At 38.9% G+C, this 21,232-nt stretch overlaps 1 protein-coding gene across 2 annotated transcripts in view; it reads left to right on the forward strand.

Moving 5' to 3' along the window:
• The first annotated feature begins 18,057 nt into the window (after positions 1-18,057).
• The window catches only part of LOC124165657 (zwei Ig domain protein zig-8-like), a 313,548-nt gene continuing 310,373 nt past the window's right edge, over positions 18,058-21,232 (forward strand). For both annotated transcript variants that reach the window (XR_006866278.1, XM_046543133.1), the window contains exons 1-2: positions 18,058-18,168; positions 18,738-18,858. Coding sequence is in view for 1 of the 2 variants with exons in the window: in XM_046543133.1 (XP_046399089.1) it covers positions 18,756-18,858 (103 nt within the window). In the remaining variant the exon portion in view is untranslated. The remainder of the gene's footprint in view (positions 18,169-18,737; positions 18,859-21,232) is intronic.

Raw genomic sequence — 21,232 nt, forward strand, 5'->3', positions numbered from 1 at the left:
GGAACAGGGGTGCAGCTAAGAATTAAGGCTAGGGGGGATTTTAGGCGCAACTAATACTGGGTTGTGTATGTGGGTTACTGTGAATGTGGGTTATTGTATGCGGGAGGTGCGAGGAAAATTTTTAAAATTAATGGTTCAAAATGGTGAGTTTTACGGCTTTCGGAGGGATAATTCATTAATCCTAATACTATTCTATAAGTAGTACTAATCCAATTAAGTAAAACGGAGTTAACTTAAAAAATTTCTGAGCTCTGAGGGGGGATTATCCCCAAAAACACCCCCCTCGCTACGCCACTGATTGGGAAAACTCTGCTTTGGCGAGAGCGTGATGTAAATTCTTCAATTTATCGTTATGCGGGGAAGCGTGCTGAAGAAAATTGCCCTTTTCCAAAGATAAATACGTTCATCTTTTCTTATGGAGGTCTGCGTGGTAAAGGGATTTGAATATCCATTTAAGGGCGCCTTTTTAATGTAAAAAGAAAATTTTATTTAATTTTATGGCAGATACCGAAGTTCCACCTAGCATTTATTTAAGTTCTTTATTGTTCGGGAGAAAAACGGATTCCCATACCTATACTCTCGGCAAAATATTTGTTTCTGTCGAACCTGGAAATACGGGACATAATCATAAAGTGAGGGCCGTTTGGTCACAGGAAAAAAATACTCATATGAAACACATATTACTGGCGCTTTTAGGTGGCTACAAATCTACTTAAATTCTCTACATAATCGCCGTTCACTCCTAAGCATTATTCGTACCGCTGCATCAGCTTCTTTAACCCGTATGCATAGAAGCTGGCCTCCTGAGAGTTGAATAAATTGAACTAGGCCACAGACTCACTCTGCTGTTAAAACCAATAAGAAAACTCAAGATTTTATTTGGGAACTCTTTGACCACCCACTGTTCAGGCCTGACCTTGCCCCTAGCGACTATTTCCTCTTATTGGACTTGAAACAGTGACAAACAACATTTCGAAACGGAAGAGGAACTCTTCGGCGTTGTCAATAGGGTAGTTTCCTTCATCAAAGAAAACGAAAGGCATTGATTGCGATTCGTTACCCACCATTAGTGTATTCATAATATACAAATTATTTGGTTTTAGAAATCCCAGTTTAGACGAATAGCAATGGTCAATTTTATCCTCATTTGAAAAAGGCCAGAATGGCGCCCATGCGATGCCACTCCACGTGACGTCACAGGGACCTAGTTTCTATACGAGTAGATAGGAGTTTTACATGCGTGAAATGCGTACTCCAGGAGTTATAACCGTTCGGTTTAGGCAATATAAAATAATAGGAAACCACCCTATTGGCTCAACTCTCAGGCGGCAAGCTTCTATGCTTAGGGGTTAAAGAATCTTGTGTAGCGCAGTAGCGGATACAGAAAAAACTCAAGAGGGGGGGGGGCGCAAAATATATCTTGAGCGACCTTTACTTTTGTCATAATGACAAATAATTAAGTCACATGTAAAGTTTAAGATCTTTTTACTTTAAATTATAATACGCATATACATGAAAATCCCATCTTATGATTTAAAAAGTTACAATAGGGTGGTTTCCTATTATTTTTTTATTGCCTTAATCGAAAGATTATTACTCATGGAGTACGCATTTCGCGCTTTTAGATTTTTAAATGACAACATCTATTTTTCGCGATTAAATGAAAAGTGAAAATTTTCAAGCGCGCGAAAATGCGACGCTTAAGTATGAATGCCGGGAAATATCTCCGTACGTCGTATTTCTGGTTCCCCCTCCCGCCCGGTGAGGTGACCTTGAGGCGAGGCTTAGCGCTGATACGTCGCAGGATGCTAGCGGATAGCTGAGTACCTTGCTGAATGGTAGCGCTTGGCTTAAAAAAGGTTTATTAATACCTTATCAAACGAAGAAAACTTTCCGACCTTAGCCAGTTATAATAGGTGATTATTAAGACATGTTGATATCTTAGTTGACATCTAGGCAATGCGGATGGCCCCGCAAGGGGTGGGGGGATGCCCCCTGCGCTCCCCGTATGTATCCGCTACTGAATGGAGTAGTACGAAAAGTGCTTGGAGATAATTTAGAGAAGGGAAATAGGTTTATAGCCAACTAAAAGTGCCAATTGAATGTATTTCTTATGAGTATATTTTTCATGTGACCAAGCGGCCATTTCTGGGCCGTTTATGTACCAAATATGCCTCGTATAATACGGTTCTAATATGATGTTCTCCGTACCGCTCCGACAATCCTACTAGCATTATCTACCACTACTAGCTATTATCCTACTACCATGACGTTCACGGTATATGCCACCACAACGGGCCACGGAAGCAGTGGACATCAACGCTATACCAGCACGAAAAATGCTAGAGATTATAATGCCAAGCTGTGCTCTTGAGAGTGCAGAGCCGAAATTCCTAAGACAAGTACATCAAAACTGCAACGTCATTCTTCTCTTTATTCATCTGCAAAACTTCCCAATTCCTTCAGAGCCAAAGCATTGCATAAAAAAACGACAAGATTTATCTGGTATTATTGATTTCGGTATGCCCTCCCCTTAACTTCCATTCTACAACCTTACAAATCCTTGAAAAATCCGCTTTCGACCTCATCTCTTTTAATTTCAACTTTATTTTTACCTTTATTTCCTACAGATTATGTTTGGCACCTGAGGGCATCTAATTATAAACGTTTTTTTTTACACGCAATTACTTGATAAGTAGGGAAAAAATTTCATAAAATAGGAAAGGGAAGAAGCCTCATGAAAACCTTTATTGGAAGACAGAACAACCTTATAGGCCATATCTTGAGGCATATTGGCCTGATGAAGACAATCGTCGAGGTAAAAGTGGATGGCAAGAACGGAAAAGTAAGACCTCGAACAAAATATATGGAACAGGTAAAGAAGGATATGAAAGAGAAGAAATCCTTAGGTGTGAAAATATTAACTGCTAGGTGAATTGATTGGAGAGCGGCGTCAAACAGTTAAGCAGTTCTTTGAAAATCGTCGTCGCCGACTAGCGACAAAATAGGGATTTTTCACTCCGACAGTCGCATAGTAAGCACGACCCTCGCCACATGCCACAGTGTGGACTTGTGACGTCAATATCATTATTTTTTTCCTCTTCTATTCTTGACCTAGTTTCATATATTTTATAATATTTCTTGGAGTTTAGGTCAATGTAAAACAAGTTATAGCCAACGTTTCGATTTATTTTAAATCATCCTCAGGGCTATGAAAGAAAAAACATGAGCAATATAAAATACAAAGATGACAACGATATATAATATTTTTACATAAAAATGTTACGATCGCGTTTTTTATACAGTAATATATATCACTAATATAAATTGTAAATATTGTATATCGTTGTCATCTTTGTATTTTATGTTGATATCCAATCGTTGGCTATAACTTGTCTTACATTGACCTAAACTCCAAGAAATATTATAAAATGACGTGAATATCTTGTTCGGTAAAAACTATCCCGAAGTTCGCTCTGAGTAAATGGCTTGGTGGTATAACTGGCTAACATACCTGCCCGGCAATTGGGAGATCCGGGTTCGAATCCTGACTATTTAAATATTATTTCATGGCGAACTCAATAATTCGGTGTATTTAACAGTCTTAAGATTGCTGACCAGTGATGATGAACTACGAGATTTAAGTCTCTTTCCATTAGCAAATTAATAGATAGAGGAAAGAAAAGCCATTTAAAAATAATTACTTTCTAACATCAACCCATTTTATTTAACCGCCCCTCCACGGTAATCATGAGTGCAAGAGTTAAATTTTGATTTCTGAAATATAATTTCCGTTGCATCGAAACAAATATCCTAAGTTAGTAGAGGTATAGGTAAAAAAAGGCGACGTAAAACCTCTCTTTTAGATGGCAAGAAACGGGAGAAAAGTCAGGGGTGACATTTAATAACAGTGGTTAGCATTAACGGATTCCCATAGAGAATCGCGAAAGAGGTTGAAGTGTATGGCAGGGTGAGAATGAGAAGGTGGAGGGAGGGGATGAATAGAGAAAGATGCCTGAGCGAGTTAAGGGTGGACTTTTGGCCGCTGCAGTGGAGGAGGAAGAGTCATCTATATTTCAAGTATCCTCGTAATGGAATTTTCCAGATTGCTCAGAGGGTGGGAAAATGGCAGGTCACGTGGGAGGGGGGTCTGATGACAAAAGAAGACGACAGGGCAAAGTAGTGGGAGGAGGTCATCCCTCTGAAGTGACGCACGAGAAGCGGAGAAGATCGAATGAATTTTCAAGGAATCCCTCGCGGACGCTATTCCCCTATTAATCCCCCCCTACAACCTTTATCCTTTAGCTCTCCATAACGTCACTGTCTAAAAACTCCCCTCCGCCAAACGTCCATTGCTAATAAACCTTCTTCTTATCTTTCAACCTTACGTTTTCAAGCCCATTCCTCGAAAGCGCAGATTCCCTTCAACGTCCCAATTCTTTCAATCTCTCCTGATGTACGGCTCAAATAAAAATAGTGAAACCCAACAAAGAAGATAATTTACCGAAATTTTGTTTTTCATGATTAGTTGATACACAAAGATATGATGCTGTTCGCTTGATTTTAATTTCACAAAATCTTTTACACGTATTTCGTTTGAATTGTAATCATCATCAGATATTAACTCACAAAATCTACTAAAATTAATTTTAATTTTTCAATGTCTTCTACAGGTGTTTAGTTTCAAATTCTGTCATCAGGTACAAACAGTTAGTACCTGATGGTGATTGCAAGCCAAAAGAAACACGTGTAGTAGTATTAGAGTTTGTGATATTAAAATAATGTGGATACTACGATATCATTTTTGTATGTATCATATTGATAACTGTACCATTTTTGATGTTCGGAAAAAAGTTGACTTCCAAGACTGACTATGGAGTTGATTTAAGAATTTTAAAGTTGCTATTGTCATCGTGTAGGAACTTCTTTGGTCTTATGATGGAATAAGACCGAGCAAATTCACCGTTTTCTGTAGCTGATTCTGTTGCTTAGAGTTTTTGATTGCAACCAAATATTTTGGCATCTTGAACCGTTAATAGTTTAATTTGCCATACAAATATATTTTCGGACAACGTATGGTGCAAAAATTACACTCTATAAAGTTTTGAAAAAAAACTTCGCACCAATTTATTTATAATTAATTCCCACCGTGCAACGAAATATAATGGCCTTTTGCTTCTATTATTTTCTTTAATGAAGCAAAGTAACCGGCTTATACTCGCTCGGTCGAGGAAGCTGCCACCACGACATCTCAAACTTCGTGTGGAAATAGAGCTGTGTAATTTATTAATTAATAAAAAATTAAAGAATGAAAATTTGAGAAATACTGGTTTGAAAAAATTATTATGTATCCGTTCAAAATTATATCCACTCCAAATTGTAGTACATTTTACTTAACACTTTGAGTGTCGGCCGCTAATTGTAAGCCCTACTGAAAAATCCAGCCATTTTTACTAAATTCGCGATTTTTTTTTAAAACGTTAGAATCAAAAATATATTTATACCGATGTGTATTTCAATAAAAATGGACTTTGATCTTCTTTATGAACGAGTTGAATAACATTTATTGCTAAATTTTAAATATATTTTTTAATAATGAATACCAACTGTTTTTGAAAAATAAAAAAAGTTGCAACAAATGATGTACCGCCATGAAATGCATAATATTTTTATCACGCTCAATTTGAGCTATTTAAACCATGGAAATCATACAAAAGCATTGTTCCAAGCAATTCATTCATAATCCTGGATGACAAAAAGAGTCACTGCACCCTCAAGGAACGATTCTTTCCTCCAAAGAATTTTCACACAAAGTAGGCTGGGATAATGGTGCCGGTAGCTACAGAGGACTTATCATCCTCAAGACATTAAAATAACTCTTTTTCCATCGAGCAGTTGATTTTTGAAATAACAGAGCCACTAAGCAGTAAACTGGAAAATTACCACGGGCGAATTATTACAGCTTCACGCAAACAAGGTCAATAAAATACATAGACGTAATATTACGTCCATGGCAATCACAAGGATTAGCAGGACATGCCTCTGAAATTTCATATAAATAATTTCATAATGTTTACAAAAGTATACATAAATATCGCGGCTACAAAAACGGAAAGATGGTTTTGGTTCTGGACCGAGAAGAATCAACTCTGTAATGACGGAAGTTAAAGGAAGGAAATCCTTCTTTCGGTTTTTAGGGAAAACGAGTTTTCAGTCTAAATAGTCGTCCCCTTATGATGGGAAAAATTATTTCAAGGCATGTGTTAGAAGGAGATATAACTCAAGCTTTGGGAAATGAATAGCGGCACCGTTAACAAAGCAATAGTCGGTTTTGAATGAGGAAATATACGAAAGGAAGTTCTTTCCCGGAAATATTTTTCTGATCATTATACCTATACTGTATCTTGAGGTTTTGCCTTTTCTTTGTGAGGTTTCTCATGCCGTCATGAGAAGGATTGCTGAATTAAAGTGGCGTTTTGAATTGGGTTTTCATGGAGTAGTTAAGCTTCTAAAACACGTTACCATTAGTTAAGTGATACAGCATCGTAGGTTATTAGGAAAAAAGAAAATAATATTAATAAATTAATCAGTAAAGATAATAAAATAATTTATTGTTCACAAATTGTTACATCGGATTTGAGCGTTGCTCATAAACAGTTTACAGCTCAGCAATCAGTGCAATGTCTCATGTAGCAATAAATTGAAATCGTTTACAAATGAAAACATACAACAAAGAATTACCAAATATATCCTATTTAGAAAAAAATTCATAGCCTTTGGTTTTTAGATCCAATCTCATCTTTCGAACTAAATTACTATTTTAATTACACTAAAATTTCCAAGTATAAAAATGAATTGAAAATCGTCCACAAATGAAAGTATACAACACTGAAAAATATACAGCACAATACAGAATAAAAGAAGTTGAAAAGGTTAATTAGTTAGGGTTAGTTTGGAAAAAGTATAATCCTTTTCTAATTTTTTGCAGGGATGAAGAATCCTTGATTGGTTTAGGAAGGATGTTCCATGCTAGCAAGGCGGCAAAGGTAAATGATATTTGAGAAGTTATGGACCGATAATGGGATACATAAGGGTAGTTGGGTTCAGATCTAGTAAAAAGATAAGAAGATGAAACCGGAGTATTGAGATAGGAACAATTGAAATTAAAAGGCAGTGGTAATGTCATCCTTAGAGCAATTATACCTGAATTACGATAAATGCCTAAAACAGGGCGTTAGTACATGGATTCATTATTTCGATCGATGTGAAGTTGAACCCCTACTACATTTGAGATAAATATCGTTCTTCTCTCTGCCGTGTGTAACTCCACCTCATTTTTCCGTCCGCTCCTGCCCTGTGAATAGAAGTAGTTGATCCCGTTGCAAAAGGATGTCCCCATGCGGCACTAAAAACGCGAGATTGCTTTCCAGTCATTATGTTCGTTCAATTAATATCGTCCGCCTGCGCTGAAGAGGGGTTTTTCCACATCCCATGCCGGCCCTAAAGCGTCTACGCGTTCATCCCGATTTTGATTCGATATCTAATTCGGTTCCATTGGAAGAGATTGCTGAAAATTTATTTCGTGGATTCCGTGGAGCGTGATGTATTTGGCTCCATTTGTTTTACAGCGTGAAAACTCTGCTTTCAGAATTGGGGATTTCTCTAGGGAGGAAAATAGTAACCGACGGTTTGTTACAGGTATTGGGGTCCTTCAAGGGGACCATGAATCGCAATTCAGCGTAAGAATTAGAAAAATGGTAGGGAATGGTAGGGAATGGTAGGTAGAATGGTAGGGTTTAATCATAACGAAAAAGAAGGCTTCCTCATTCAGCCATTCCCCTATAAGTTTCCCCAATAACCTCATCGCCGAACTGTCATTTACAACAATTCATTTACCGTTACTGCATGTAGGGAATGGAATAATCTTAACATTTCAACTAGGAACTCATCATCTTTGGCGTATTTTAAGAGGAGGCTATATATAGTACTTTTTACTTCACAACTAGCTGGTTGATATACACGACACTGAGCAGCGCCTACGACCAAGTGATATATATCACTAAATGTTTATATTCATACATATTTGATGTCTTACTTGGATGTGTAATATTTGTGGTAACTATGTACCTCATGTTGCATTTTGCATGAAACATGACATTAGAACGTAGGTTTCCGCGGCGATGGTCTGATCTCTGATCCCTCTATCTGAAGACGCTGGCAGGATAGCCAGCGAAACTGTTGTGTATAAGCTGTAAAAGCTGACGTGGAAGAAAACCCTGAAGAAATTCAGAGAACATGGCATTAGTTTTCACTCAGTAGGTTTTCGCAGGTTTTTTACGCCCCCCTTCTTGTGTGGGTGTTTTCGCTGAAGAGCCATACTCCCTTATCCTCATGTTTTTTCCCCACGGACAGAAATGTTTTTTCTTGCACAAAATTTTCACATATACATGTTTATCATGTTTTACATTTCACTAATTGTGTATATTGTATATTTTTTGTGTTTCAAGTCTTTATTTACCGTTTTTAAATATGTTTTTATTGACGCTATCGAGGGGTGTGGTGGAAGAGGGGACTTGTTAGTCTCAGCCCCACCCGAATAAAGACATTAGTAGTATAAGTTGGATGTAAAAAAAATTCCTAAATTTCATCTACATCTACTACCCCTCAAGCCACCTCAATTGGCGTGTGGCGGGGGATGTTAGGTCACCAGCCATTTGCTTATAAAAGGAAATGCTCGAACGAAATTATTTATTACAGTCTTTTATCCTGCGGGGGAAAAGGAATTCCCATACCTACCCGTTCGGCAAAATCTATCGTTTCTGTCAGACCTGGAAATATGGTATTGCTCAAGCAATCTAAGCCGAATGCGTAATCTACTAGTCTCAATTGGCTCCCAACTTAATTACTTTAACATCAGTGGGAAGCTTTCTGTACGTCCATAGCATTTTATGACGATTCGCGCTGCTTTCCTTTGTATTTTATTAAGCTCACGGATTAAGTCTTTCTGCGTCGATTCCCATATACTCGCAGGATATTCAAGGTGTGGTCGGATGAGTGTGAATAGCGCCTCTTTTTTACTTACTCGTCTGAAAATCTTCCCACAATATGCTCGACGAATCAGAAATTTACGTCAACTTTTCATGAGTTGATGACGTGATCATAGTTATTATTAATTTAAGCCATTTGATAGAGCACTTTGGTGAGGGAGGTAATCGCTAGCAATATTGTCTCTGGCAACGAACTATACGAGGCCCATTCACAGGGCCGAGAAGTAGTTGAGAAGCTGTGCCCCTCTTGTTATGAGTGCGTGACGTCATTAACTTATCTGCGAAAGTATTAAAACTATTGATTACTAGAATGTTCTCTAGAGAGATTGGGTTTAACTTACACTAATCTATCTTTCCCTGACTCTCCTCAAATTTCGTTACCCTCGGTGGCGCCGGGGTAATATCCCCGTATCCCAACCTAAAGGTCACGGGTTCGAATTCCGCCTGGGTGGATTTACCACCATTCATGGTTTATGAGATTGTCAAATAAGTAAATTGTAAGAAAGGACTACCTAGTGCCAAGTTCGCTTGTAATAAGACAAAATCATTATTATTATCTTCATTTTTTCTCCTGCTGTCATGCAAGGCTTCTCCGCAATGAACGGACCAAGTCGAATTCAACTTTGTTTTGTCCAGTTATTCTACAGATAGGAACCGGCGCACAATATGACAGGTGTCCAAGATGACTGAGTTTTGTAAAATCCCAATATGCCTTCCAGATTTAGTTTTTTTTTTAATTGATGAAGAGCTTCACACGGTGTGATTCCAGTTGTTTCTACAATTGGGAATATATTCACCGATTGCATTTTTCATATTTTTGATTTTTCAAGTTGGGCATGTTTATAAATTTTGGAGGAGTGTTCTCTTTACTCATTGCGGTTTAATGTGATTGCTGCGTCAATGAGGGTAGTGTGTCGTTATATTTTGTCTATTATAACCATGTCCGGTCTATTTCTTTGAATAAGTTGGTCAGTTCTGATTTCAGCATATATCTTGCACTTTTTCATTTTCCTTAACACCAGGTGGATTGTATTTGTTATATGATGCATTGGTGTCCAGAATTTCATTTTTTCTAGCCAGTTCATGATGTGTGATTGTGGCAACATTGTCGTATCTACTCGTGTATTCCTTTGTAGCTAGGGTTAAGCAGCTAAAATAAAATGAAGCGACTTTTAACTTTCCACACTTATTTTTCCCAATATGACTTCCAGGTTTAGTTTAAAAAAAATGATTGAGCACTTCACATGGTTTGATTCCAGTTGTTGTTTTGGTAACTGGGCATATATCCACCGATTTCATTTTCCGCATTGCTTTAAACTCTGCAAGTTCGGTTTCGACGTGTTCTTGGTCATTTTCAAGCGACACTGCTGTAGAATATTAAAATAAGTGTGGGAAGCAGAAAGTGCCTTTATTTTATTTTAGCATGCATAACTTCCACAATTTTGATTCGCCCACCATCAACTTCATTAGGGTTATGCAGCTTCCCATAATATACTCTATTGTCCCAGCTTGCATTTAATATCTTCTGCATTGGCCATTGGGCTTTTTTTCATTTTATGTGAACTATATATAGTTCTTCGTCAATATTGTACGATCTTGAATTGCCCACATGAAACCACCTGTTTCACTAGATATGTTTCCTCGTTTTAACCGCATATTTGAAGAATGTTTGTTTGTCTATGTATGGCTTATTATTATTATTATTTATCTTAGTTTACCAGACCCTCTCGCCGGGAATGTCCTTTATCGTTACGTTTTCATAAAACTATTTCATGGATAACTTTTTGCGTCTTCTCCTCCGTTTTCAATTTCATTCCACTTTCCACACCTCTATCTCCCTCTCCACCTCAACGGCCCCTTAAATACTTCAGCACTGATTACTTCCGCCTCTCCTCTCGCACGCCTTATAATGTAGAGTAATTGTTGCGCAACTGATTAACTGAGATATTTTCTCCTCGCACTGACTAAAAAATAAACTCTCATCCTTTCCCCTTGGGCTCATCTACTTAGGAGAGATAAAAATTAATTCGGTGTTCATTTGGTTGCCGCATTATAATCCTAGCTTGTGTTTCATTCCTTTGCGTTTGCTGTGTTTTGTTTTTTTCTACAAATCAGCTTTTCAGCTTAATTTTAAGTAAAGTGAAGTGGATGTATATGCGGATAATCAGATTCCAAAAGCAATAGCTGCAGACACGATATCTAGTAATTCCAACTCAGAGCAATGTGATTCGAGAGAACGGTGAAATATTAAACCGCCAAAATAGTAAAACTCAACGGACTTATTTTTTTACGTTTTTAGCTCATTTTATAGGTTTTTTTAAACGTGCTTTTTTAATCCTTTATTTTTTATGCCTTAGTTTGCAGAAATAGGTGATATAATTTTTATCGAGAATTATGTAGTTCAATCAGACCTGAAATCCCAATTCATGAAAAAAATTTGGGAGATTGAAGAGGAAGTGAAGTCATGAAAAAATGCATAAATTTATCAGAGATCGTCACAATTTTTTTACACTTTTTTCTTAACTTACCTCGTCTGTTTCAATGGTAACAGTAGAAAGTGTGACAACTCTGGCGATGCGTATATTTACTGGAACAACATGAACTAAAAAGAAAAATAAATGATTTCGAAGACTTTCTACTGGCTGTCATGTAAATATTCTACGAGGGGGGGGGGGGGGGGCAAAAATAACCTGACGACAATCACTGAGCGGGCAACCCTTATAGTTTTGTACTCTCCTAGTACACGTGTGTTTAATCATCCTTTCTGAGTCAGTATGCGAAACGGCTTGGCTTTAGAAGGTTGTAGTGAGCCCCAGTGATAGTTTTCGTCTGAAAAGTTTTTAACCCCTTCGATTTTCGAAATGACTGATATTTTAGAGCAGCGTGAGGCATTGTTTTTTTGCATTTTACTTGTAAGTATGTAGTGTACTTTTTGTAAGAGTGCGTCGGACGCGGTTGATATGTTGTCTGCAGCTGATGAAGAGCACGCTTTGAAAAGAACTCAAGTGATGGAGCGGTGCTCGCTTTTTAAACTTGGCAACATGTCTATCGAAGATATTCAACGCCTGGTCCGGCTTTCCACGTCCAGAACTGATGAAAACGTTCACAAACGGACACAAGGTTGTTTACGAGGATGGGAGGCTTACTACGGATGAACTCGCTGAACAATCTGGTCTTCCGTGGAGTTCTGTTAAGTGCTTTTTGTTTCTACTATCGCTCCCAGGAACGAAACTATTGAAATTTTACTGATTTTGAGTTTCGATTCTATTGCTATCCCTGGTTTCGCGCGGAGGATAAAACATTTAAACCATTGTTTCAGTGTTGATGGAGAGTTTTTGAAGATTAATAAATTTTGCAACCCAAAAAAAATAAAATAAGGGTTTTTATTATTTCATCCGCATATTTTTGAGTGTCCCTCGTATTTCAGTAATTTTTCCCTCGAAGTGAGCAGATTTATAGGTTAATAAGCCTGTGTAGTTTTGTGCTCAGCTGCTTCTTTTCTATCTTAATTACTTGTGTATCTTACTCAATCTCTCGCTTTATGTAGTCTGGCAGGTGAAGTGATTGCGACTAAGTTTGAAACACCGTCCATCCTGCCACTCGTCTTACACCTTCTTTTCACCTTCATTAGCACCAACGATCCTTTTCATTAGTGATTCTTTGGGGGCAAGTGAATAGGGGCTGAAGATGGAAAAAGATTAACTTTCGCGCGTGTCAAAGGATGAGGTCCATTTGAAATTGATGTTTGTCTGGGAAGGCGGAGGAGGATAGAAAGGGGCCGAGGCGGCGATTTCACGCGTTGTGTTTATGGCTTAAGAGGAGGCATACCTCCCTCTCGAATTCTTAGTCCTATTCGAACTCTTAATTGCTAATTTGGTGATGGATTACTCGCTTAAAACTTTGTGATCTTTTAAAAATGTTCCAAGTATTTTAAGTAGACTGTTATCAACATTTTTCTGCGCCTAAAATTACAAAATTTTACTTCATTATATTTTCCGATGGAAATTTTAACAAAAGTCAAATCTAGGTTTATATGGCTCTGAAATTTCAATATGATGACTTATGTTTAAAAGGACTAACATCTCCCCAAAAATAGAGATCAGATGACCAGGGGGGTCGAGTTGGTGTGTTTCCTTGAGCGCTGGCTTCCTAGCCATAGGATTCGGGTTCAAATCCCGGTGATGGCAGAGATATTTCAGAGGCTACTCGATTCCTGCTTTAGTGCCTTATGGAGGGCACTTCAAATTCAGTACTTCGTCCGTCAGATGGGACGTTAAACCTTGGTCGCCTTGGCGTCTTCCGTTCAGAACGGGCTTTTGCAGACGCCGGGTTCCTCTACATCCTACTATCCCTACCATTCCTGATGGAGCATATGATCTTAGCTGTCGGTAGCCTCCTCCAAATTTCATGCCATACGACCAGACTATATTGAGGGATGGATGATCCTTCTTTAACCTTTCGTCAGGCGCAATATTTGAACTGCTGAGTTCAGGCGCAATGTGCCTGACAGGCACAGGTGTGAAAAAACAGTACTAACTCTTAGCCTTCCCCAGTGGCACCTTTAAAGTTTAAAGCATTATTATTGCACTCGAACACTTACATGGTGTGTTTCGTGTTATGCATATTGCATAGACCACTTTACAGGCCGTCATACAGCTCCAAACCGATCGAGTAAGGTGCGATTTAACGTGCTCCATAGGCTATTAAGTATTACAATATGTAAAGTATTTTAGCATGTGAATTCGATAAGATCAGCGTTTATTGTTTTGAAATATTATTTATCGAATAATGATTTTATTTTGCTTTATTGTGCCATTATTTAGCCAAGGGCTAACCAAGGATCAAAACTAGGGGTGCAAGCCATGGTTGTTTAGGTTATAGGTGAGATTTAAGCATGGAAAAGGAGAATGAAACCAATATTTTAAGGAAACTGTAACAGCTCTTTATTAGTTTTTTAAATTATTTGCTTGAAAAAATATTATTTTCCTTAGAGAAATTTGCTATTTTTGCTTCTAGGGGGGGGGGGTAGGGGAGGGGTAGCTGCCCCCTCCTGCCCCACGCTGGGTACGCCTATATATTTAGCTTAATTATGCTGAATAATCCACCACTGATCTGTCGGCATTAATGCAAAAAGCAAAAGACTGCATAGAGCGTGTCAAAACAAACAGCTACTATGAGTATTAAGGGTCTATGCCGCCTAGCGGCGCGAAGAAATAAAACAAACTCGTGCTGTGCCTGTCAGATACGTTGCGCCCGACGGGAGGTTAAAGTTCTCTTTTATACATCTACATCCATATCTGCATAGCACCGCTCTATAGGTGTATGGCAGAGGTCACCAGCCGTTAACAAAACAAGGAAATGCACGTGCAAAGTTCTGATTAGCATTTATTAAAGTACGTTTATGCTGGGGAAGAAAAAATTCGTAAAACCATCCGTTCTGAAAAATATCTCTCTTAATTTATCGTTACCGTCAGACCTGAAAATGAAGTAAGGATGCTCTCTGTGTCTCTCTGAAAGATATATATTCAAGCAATATAAGCCAAGCAAGCCTTTTATATGGGAAAGTCGTGGCAGTGGCCCTGCAGCCTCACCCTACATCAGAAGCACCCTCTGCCATTTCCGTTCCCTATCTCTTCTTTTGACTTCAATTTAGTTTCGACTCCGTGTTTAGCTCCTTGGGGTGTCGTTCTATTTCGTTTCATTTCTTCATATTATTCTCGAGAACGAACAGTTGAAAATTTATTGCTTTTTACTTTCGCTTCGATTTCTACCCCTGGCACTGACATGCGGACGCTCCCTGCACATGGGGTGGCGGAGCAAATTGGGTGCAGCTGGATGTGTTTCGGCATTCGGGGGTGGGGGTGAGTCGAGATTTGGGTCGGGTGGCGCTGAGCGTCTCCACTGTCTCCGATTCTCGCTGGAGTGGGGACGGTATCGGAGCCATCCTGGCACGAGGGTTGGAAAAATGTACTATACGTTTAAAACTTGGGTTTCCCGTGCGCGACCGTCGCTTTTCGGCAAAGAGGAGTTCAGTTTTGAGGAGTACCGTCGTTATATTAGAGTAGGCATATCGAAATAAATATGTACATACTTGCAATTTTACACGGTTATAAAAATTAAATCACGAAAAAAACCACGAAAATAAAAATTACCGTTGAGTGCTCGAGAAAGATACAAAAAATAAAAAAAAATCGCGGGCGAAAGCATAATTACATGCATATCTATTTAATCCTATACGGATAAAAACTCAGCTTTCGCCACACTGGGACGGAAATATCATTTGCGAGTAGATTTTTTATGATCCGCAGCTTCCCTCGCTGGCGGACTAGGGATGGGTGGTACTTAAAAAAGTAGCGATATTTTTCTGGTGATTATTAAAAAGAAATAACAGTACTGACCCGGTAGTACCGGCGAAAAATACGTAGATAAATAAAAATTGATAAAACACGTAAATAAGTTGAAAATAAGCGTTTGCATTACCCCAATTATCCGGTATTTCGGAAAATTACAAAACCAGGCGGAGAGTAAACAAAGAAAAAGTCATCGCAAGGCATTGTTTTGCGAAACACAAAGCAAAATACATTGGAGGTCCGGTGATAGCGACGTAGTTGTCGAAGTCAACGTCATAAAAACAATTTCGGTGCATTAGTTTTAAGTTTTGCTGTTTTCCTGGCGTATTATGTGTGTTTTCTCGGGAACTCCATCAGGTGAGTGCTTTCCCTACAGCCAGCGATTTTTGTCAAACTTTTAAACTTGTCTTAATGAATAAATCTTCTTATTCAAAGACCTGACGGTTTCAGTCTGACACAAAATTTGGCTGCATAAAAAGCACTCAGTAGGTGCAGCTCTAATTAATTGAATTTTTGCTCTATATTCGCGAGTAAAAATATGTTTACACTCGTCTAACTAACTATTTTACGATTTAAAATTACTAGAATCGGTGTTAGCCATGCCTAAAATACTGCGACTTGGAGAAATAATTAAATTTTTGCGGCTCCATAACACTGATTTTTTGCCTCCTGTTACATAATTTTCTTTTATATCAATAATTATAACGCTTGCCTCAAACTCATGGTTCTCTAAAAGTACCGTAAGATGATGAGAAAATAAGAAAGGGAGGTACTTCAGAAGATCACCCTATTGCTCATTGTCATTTGTAACTTTTTGCGTTCATTATTGTATTTCTTGAACGCGTCCCGATGTAACCTAACAGTGAATATTAAACGCGAAGTATGGTTATCATAGTTTTATGTAGACGTATTTTTCTTGCATACTTATAGTCAGGTTAATATTTAATCGTCTGTCGATGCCTATTAAAAACAATAAGCAGAATTTTTTGAAGAAAATTCGGTACATGCAAAATTTATCTATTACGGGGGAGGCGACTGCGAAAGGCGAAATTTAACGATTGGCAACGAAGGGGCGAGCAACATGGTTCCTTTTCTTCCGTCACCTTTCATGCTTTAGGACTCTTATAATGATGGATTTAATCTCAAAATATTCAAATTGCAATTGCCATATTGACATTTCGTTAGATATGCCGGAAAATAGGACCTTTGAAATATTCCGGATGGAGGCGAAACATAACCAGGGGTCTGCAATAGGCATTTCAGATTCCCCATTAATGTCAATGATAATTCCATTTTTGCCCTTCCAAGACAGTTATTAAAGTACATGCCCACGGAGAAGTTAAGTCATGTCTTAATTAATTTGCTCGTATCGTCAAGAATTTTTAATAACTGTGGTGTAAAGACTTACTAAAAGAAATTATGGTAATTATAAATATTATAATACTGAACGACACAAGTGGGGAACATAAGCAGGGTTTTGTTACTGCCATGGATTAGAAATAAATAAACAAATACATTATATATAATTATGTTATTTTGGGGCAGAGTTATCATTTTAATGGTTTTACAAACATTGTGAGTCCCACTCGCGAGGAAAATACCAGTTATGGAACATGATGTGAAATAATAATGCACTGGCAATACCAACAAGCCTTTATCAAAATTCGCCGATTCAAGAAGTTCCCCCCTTTCCCCACCTCCACTCTACCACCCCTCTAACGCCTTCAAGGGTATAAATTCTGTGTACTGATACTTTTAATTGCCAGATGATGATACGCTGTATCGAAACCGGTCGCAATATATTTTATTTTGTGAAACAGCTAAGTGTTTTCTTAACCTTTGTGCATCATGAAGGAGTTTCACCATGTTACGCCAACCACCATCGCATTCAATTAGGACTTGACGAAAACAGTCATTCATATTTTATTCTTCATTGGCTTGAGTAATGTATTCGTTATACCTTGGGATCAAGTCAAAACACATATCAATTCTAAATTTTGAACTTTTTACAATAAGCTATTTAGCTTCAACTATCGAAAATATATGCAAGTAATATTTAATTCGATTTTTTATTATTTCTAATCGATGCTTCAAAGTGGGATGGAATATTACGTCCATAGAGAAAAAATCCTAGTCGTGAAATCAAATCCTCACGAATATATGCAGTATACCGTTAATTATTCTGTTTTTGGTAATATTTCCGTTCAATAACATTAGCTTCGCACAAAATTTTATCAACACTCAATTGTTTTAGTTAGTGGACTAATAAAACAAAAAAATTGCAGCACTGTCGAAGTACCGGCCATACTAGTACCGGTATTTCTGGTACCGGCACGTTACTACCGCTTTCAAATACTGGCCGGTACTACCGGAGCAGAAAAAAATAGTACTCGGTACTACCGAATGCCGATATTTTTTGTCCATTCCTATGGCGGACGATGAAACAGCTGTTTCTGAGTAGGTCAGCAGGCCCATTTAACCCCCCCCCCCCCCCACAGGACGCGCTATTTGTATTTTAGGGGAGTGGGGTAGTGGGGGTGTGATGACGGGAATGTGTGAATGTTTCGTCGCTAGGTGGAGGGTGGGGGAGTGGAAGTGGAGGGGATAGGGAATGGAGGGGAAGTTCGCAAGGGAATCTCCCTCTTTAGTACGACGGGCAAACGGCTCTGAGGCGCTAGTCAGACGTCAGTGCGGAGAAGAGGGAACAGTTGACACGCGTAAAAGGCTCCTCACCTTTGCCAGAGAACCTAGGGGTCAAGGTGAATCGCAAGGTGCGTATATTAAGTCACCTTGGGTGACTCCATTAAAGGAGACCCAATAACATGGCGGTCATGCATTACATCTGTACCAGTTTCGCGCGCATTTTATTTGGCGGCGCCACCAGGCAGCTGCGTCTCGTTCAGTGGCTTTCGCCACTAACCGCAGTGGAAGTGGTCTTTTATGGTTGACAGTCGTCTCGGATGCATTATATTTGTGGTTTATATGATTTATTGGCTCTGCTACTTATTACTGCCGTGTATTTCCACGTGAAAAGTGGTTATGCGCTTTCAGCGCTTCGCTATTCACTGCAAAATGCACGGAGTCACGCTATCACACGAGTGTCATCGAGGGAATAATAATATAAGGCGCAGATTATGTGTGAACGTGTTTTTAGGTTTCGACACGACGTGTGGTACGATCCCTAGAACTTTTTCTAGCGATATTACTTAAAATGATTGTTTACTGACCTTCCCTTGATCGAACCTTAGATACTTATTTCGTTAGCGCTTTCCGCTGACTGAGAAAATGATAGAGGGAAGAGTGTCTTCAGTTATGGAAGAGGAAGTTTTCTCTCTCGCAGTGCGGCGAAAAGCGTCGGATGGCCATGGCGGTTGTCGGCTGCAGGTGTCTTCAGCGGGGCGGGCCTAGAGACGGCCGGATTCTTCTCGCCACAGTCCACATTCTCTCACTCATCTGCCAAGGTGAGTGCCTCACTCATTCATATTCGAACTAACTCTTGACTGCTTAGGCCACTTTTCTGTGCTGTGCCGCACTTTTGTCACGATCAGGTCTCACTTATGCCTCGTTCAGATTACGATTGTTCCCGCATCGTTGGAACTAACGCGCATTCTCACGACGATGTTTAAAACCTGTGCTGTCCTCTAGTGTTGACATCTAAAGTGAACGAGAAATTGGCGGTTAGCAAAGCTGTTGAGGTATGCAGGGTCAAGATATTACTGTGGCCGTCTTTAATGGAAATATTTAGATCTAAATAATTTAGAGTGCTGCCCTCTTGTAACTCCATAGTGAACTTGATATTTGAATTTAAACCATTGATAAGGTGTAAAAAATTTCTTAGTTGCCTCTTCGTTCCCGTCCATAAACAAAGTATGTCATCTCCACATGTATTTACCGAATAATTTTCCATCCGCCCATATTATTTCTTCCTAGGATAAATCCATGAAAAAATAGAGCAAAGAGAGCTTCACGAACGTTTCGTCTTTCTCTTGTCGCTTACCTAAAGATGTCAGGGCAGTCGCCGCGAGCAGCGCCTCTGGCGGCTCGCCACAGATTAAAGCGCTAATTCGAAAATCCACCAGCGAAATGCTTATGGCTTGTGCTTATGATCTTTGTTTTTCCCGGCATATCAGGTGCAGAAAAAGTTCTCGGGTTGCCACCAGTTGATGTTGTTGTCAAGGAAGCCAATCAGATCCAGATCCCCTAAGGATGAACAGCAAGTCGCTGCTCGAAACGTCTGGAGACATGGAGTACATCAACAGGTGGAAAACCCGAGAAACTTTTTTGCACCTTATGTCTTTATTTGCTTAGATTTTCCTCTTGCTATAATGCCGCAACATTGTAGCAAGTGATATATACGGTCATGCTGATCACCGGCGGGGAAAGGATGGCAGGTATGTATACCTCTATGATTAAACTGAGAGACTGACTTCGTTGACCTACAACACTCTTTTTCTCGACATCCACTGTCAGGACCGGCTCAAGACAAAATATTTGCCCGGGAAAAACTACTGTTGCGTCGCCCACCTACCGGAGGATTTTGGCATGAGATATCCCCCAACTATGCGGGGGTTTGGTATGGAATACCCCCAATTATGCGGTGGTTTCGTTTCCCCCCAGCTACGTCGCCCGGCCCTGTCCACTGTTGAGACTAAGCAGTTAACTAGAATACCATGACTGTAAAATGCCATAAGTGATATTTTAATCATATAAGTACTACATTGCAATTCATATGCATAAATAGTATTTAGTGTTCACAATATGAGAAAAATCTCAGTAAATGGCATTGCATACAATGAAACAAATAGTATATATAGGAAATATACAACTACCACAATATAAAAAAGATGATGAATTAGACTGCAGTTGTTGTATAAGCATTTATTCGTTGGAGGCCTTACATTAATTATGGATTTTTTGTGGTTCTTTCTATTGTATTCCTTCACTATGTTAGTGTCCACTAATTTGAAAAAGTGAATGATTTTCATTACAACAAAATTGTCAATGGCGTTACTCACTGAACATGCGAAAGTTAAAGCACCATTTAACGTGCCCACGTTATCAAATTAGGCTTTCTTGAAGAAGTCACTATTTCTTTCTTTTGTCCTTTATCACGATTTGAACTAATGGGAATCACTTCACATGCCCGTCGTATAATCGCCTGAGTCATCTGCTTCAAATTCCTCTATTCATATTATAAAACCTATTCATCCCTCTCCACTAGCAAGAAAATACTCCGTAGCACACTCATAAAAAAGCAAGAATTAAATAGCTGCGCTTAATGCGATCAAAATAACGATACACCGTTTCCAAAACTAATAGCCCGGTCAAAATAGACATTGACCCTTGCATAAATTGCCAACAAGCTGAAAATTTGCATGAACCTCAAGGATACCACTCTAATGAAATCCTGAAAAGTCCCCATCGATCCCGTGTGTGCAAAAAATGTTATTCAAGGTCAAAGGTCACAAAAATGAGTTTTTTGCATGTTTTGGCCAAACGGTTAGTTTTATGATAAAATTGCTCAGACCAAAATTGTAGATCAGAAATTTATCTACAAAATTGTCATTTCACTTGTCTCTCTAAGATTTACCGTTTATGAGATTAAGCCATTCGAATGTAGGCTGAGTTACGCGTCCAATAATGTTCGGAGAGCGCAACAATATAGTCATGCATATTACGGAGAATACAGCTCCAGCCTACATTCGAATGGCTTTTTCTCACAAACGGTAAATCTTAGAGAAAAAGTAGTAAAGTAAGTAGTCTTCAGAAGGCGCCGACGGTAAAATTCGATGGCGACAGCAGATGGCTTCCAGACATATTTTTAGCGGCCTACGG

Source organism: Ischnura elegans, chromosome 9 (assembly GCF_921293095.1).
Source record: "Ischnura elegans chromosome 9, ioIscEleg1.1, whole genome shotgun sequence".
In the NCBI taxonomy this organism is placed as follows: Eukaryota; Metazoa; Arthropoda; class Insecta; order Odonata; family Coenagrionidae; genus Ischnura; species Ischnura elegans.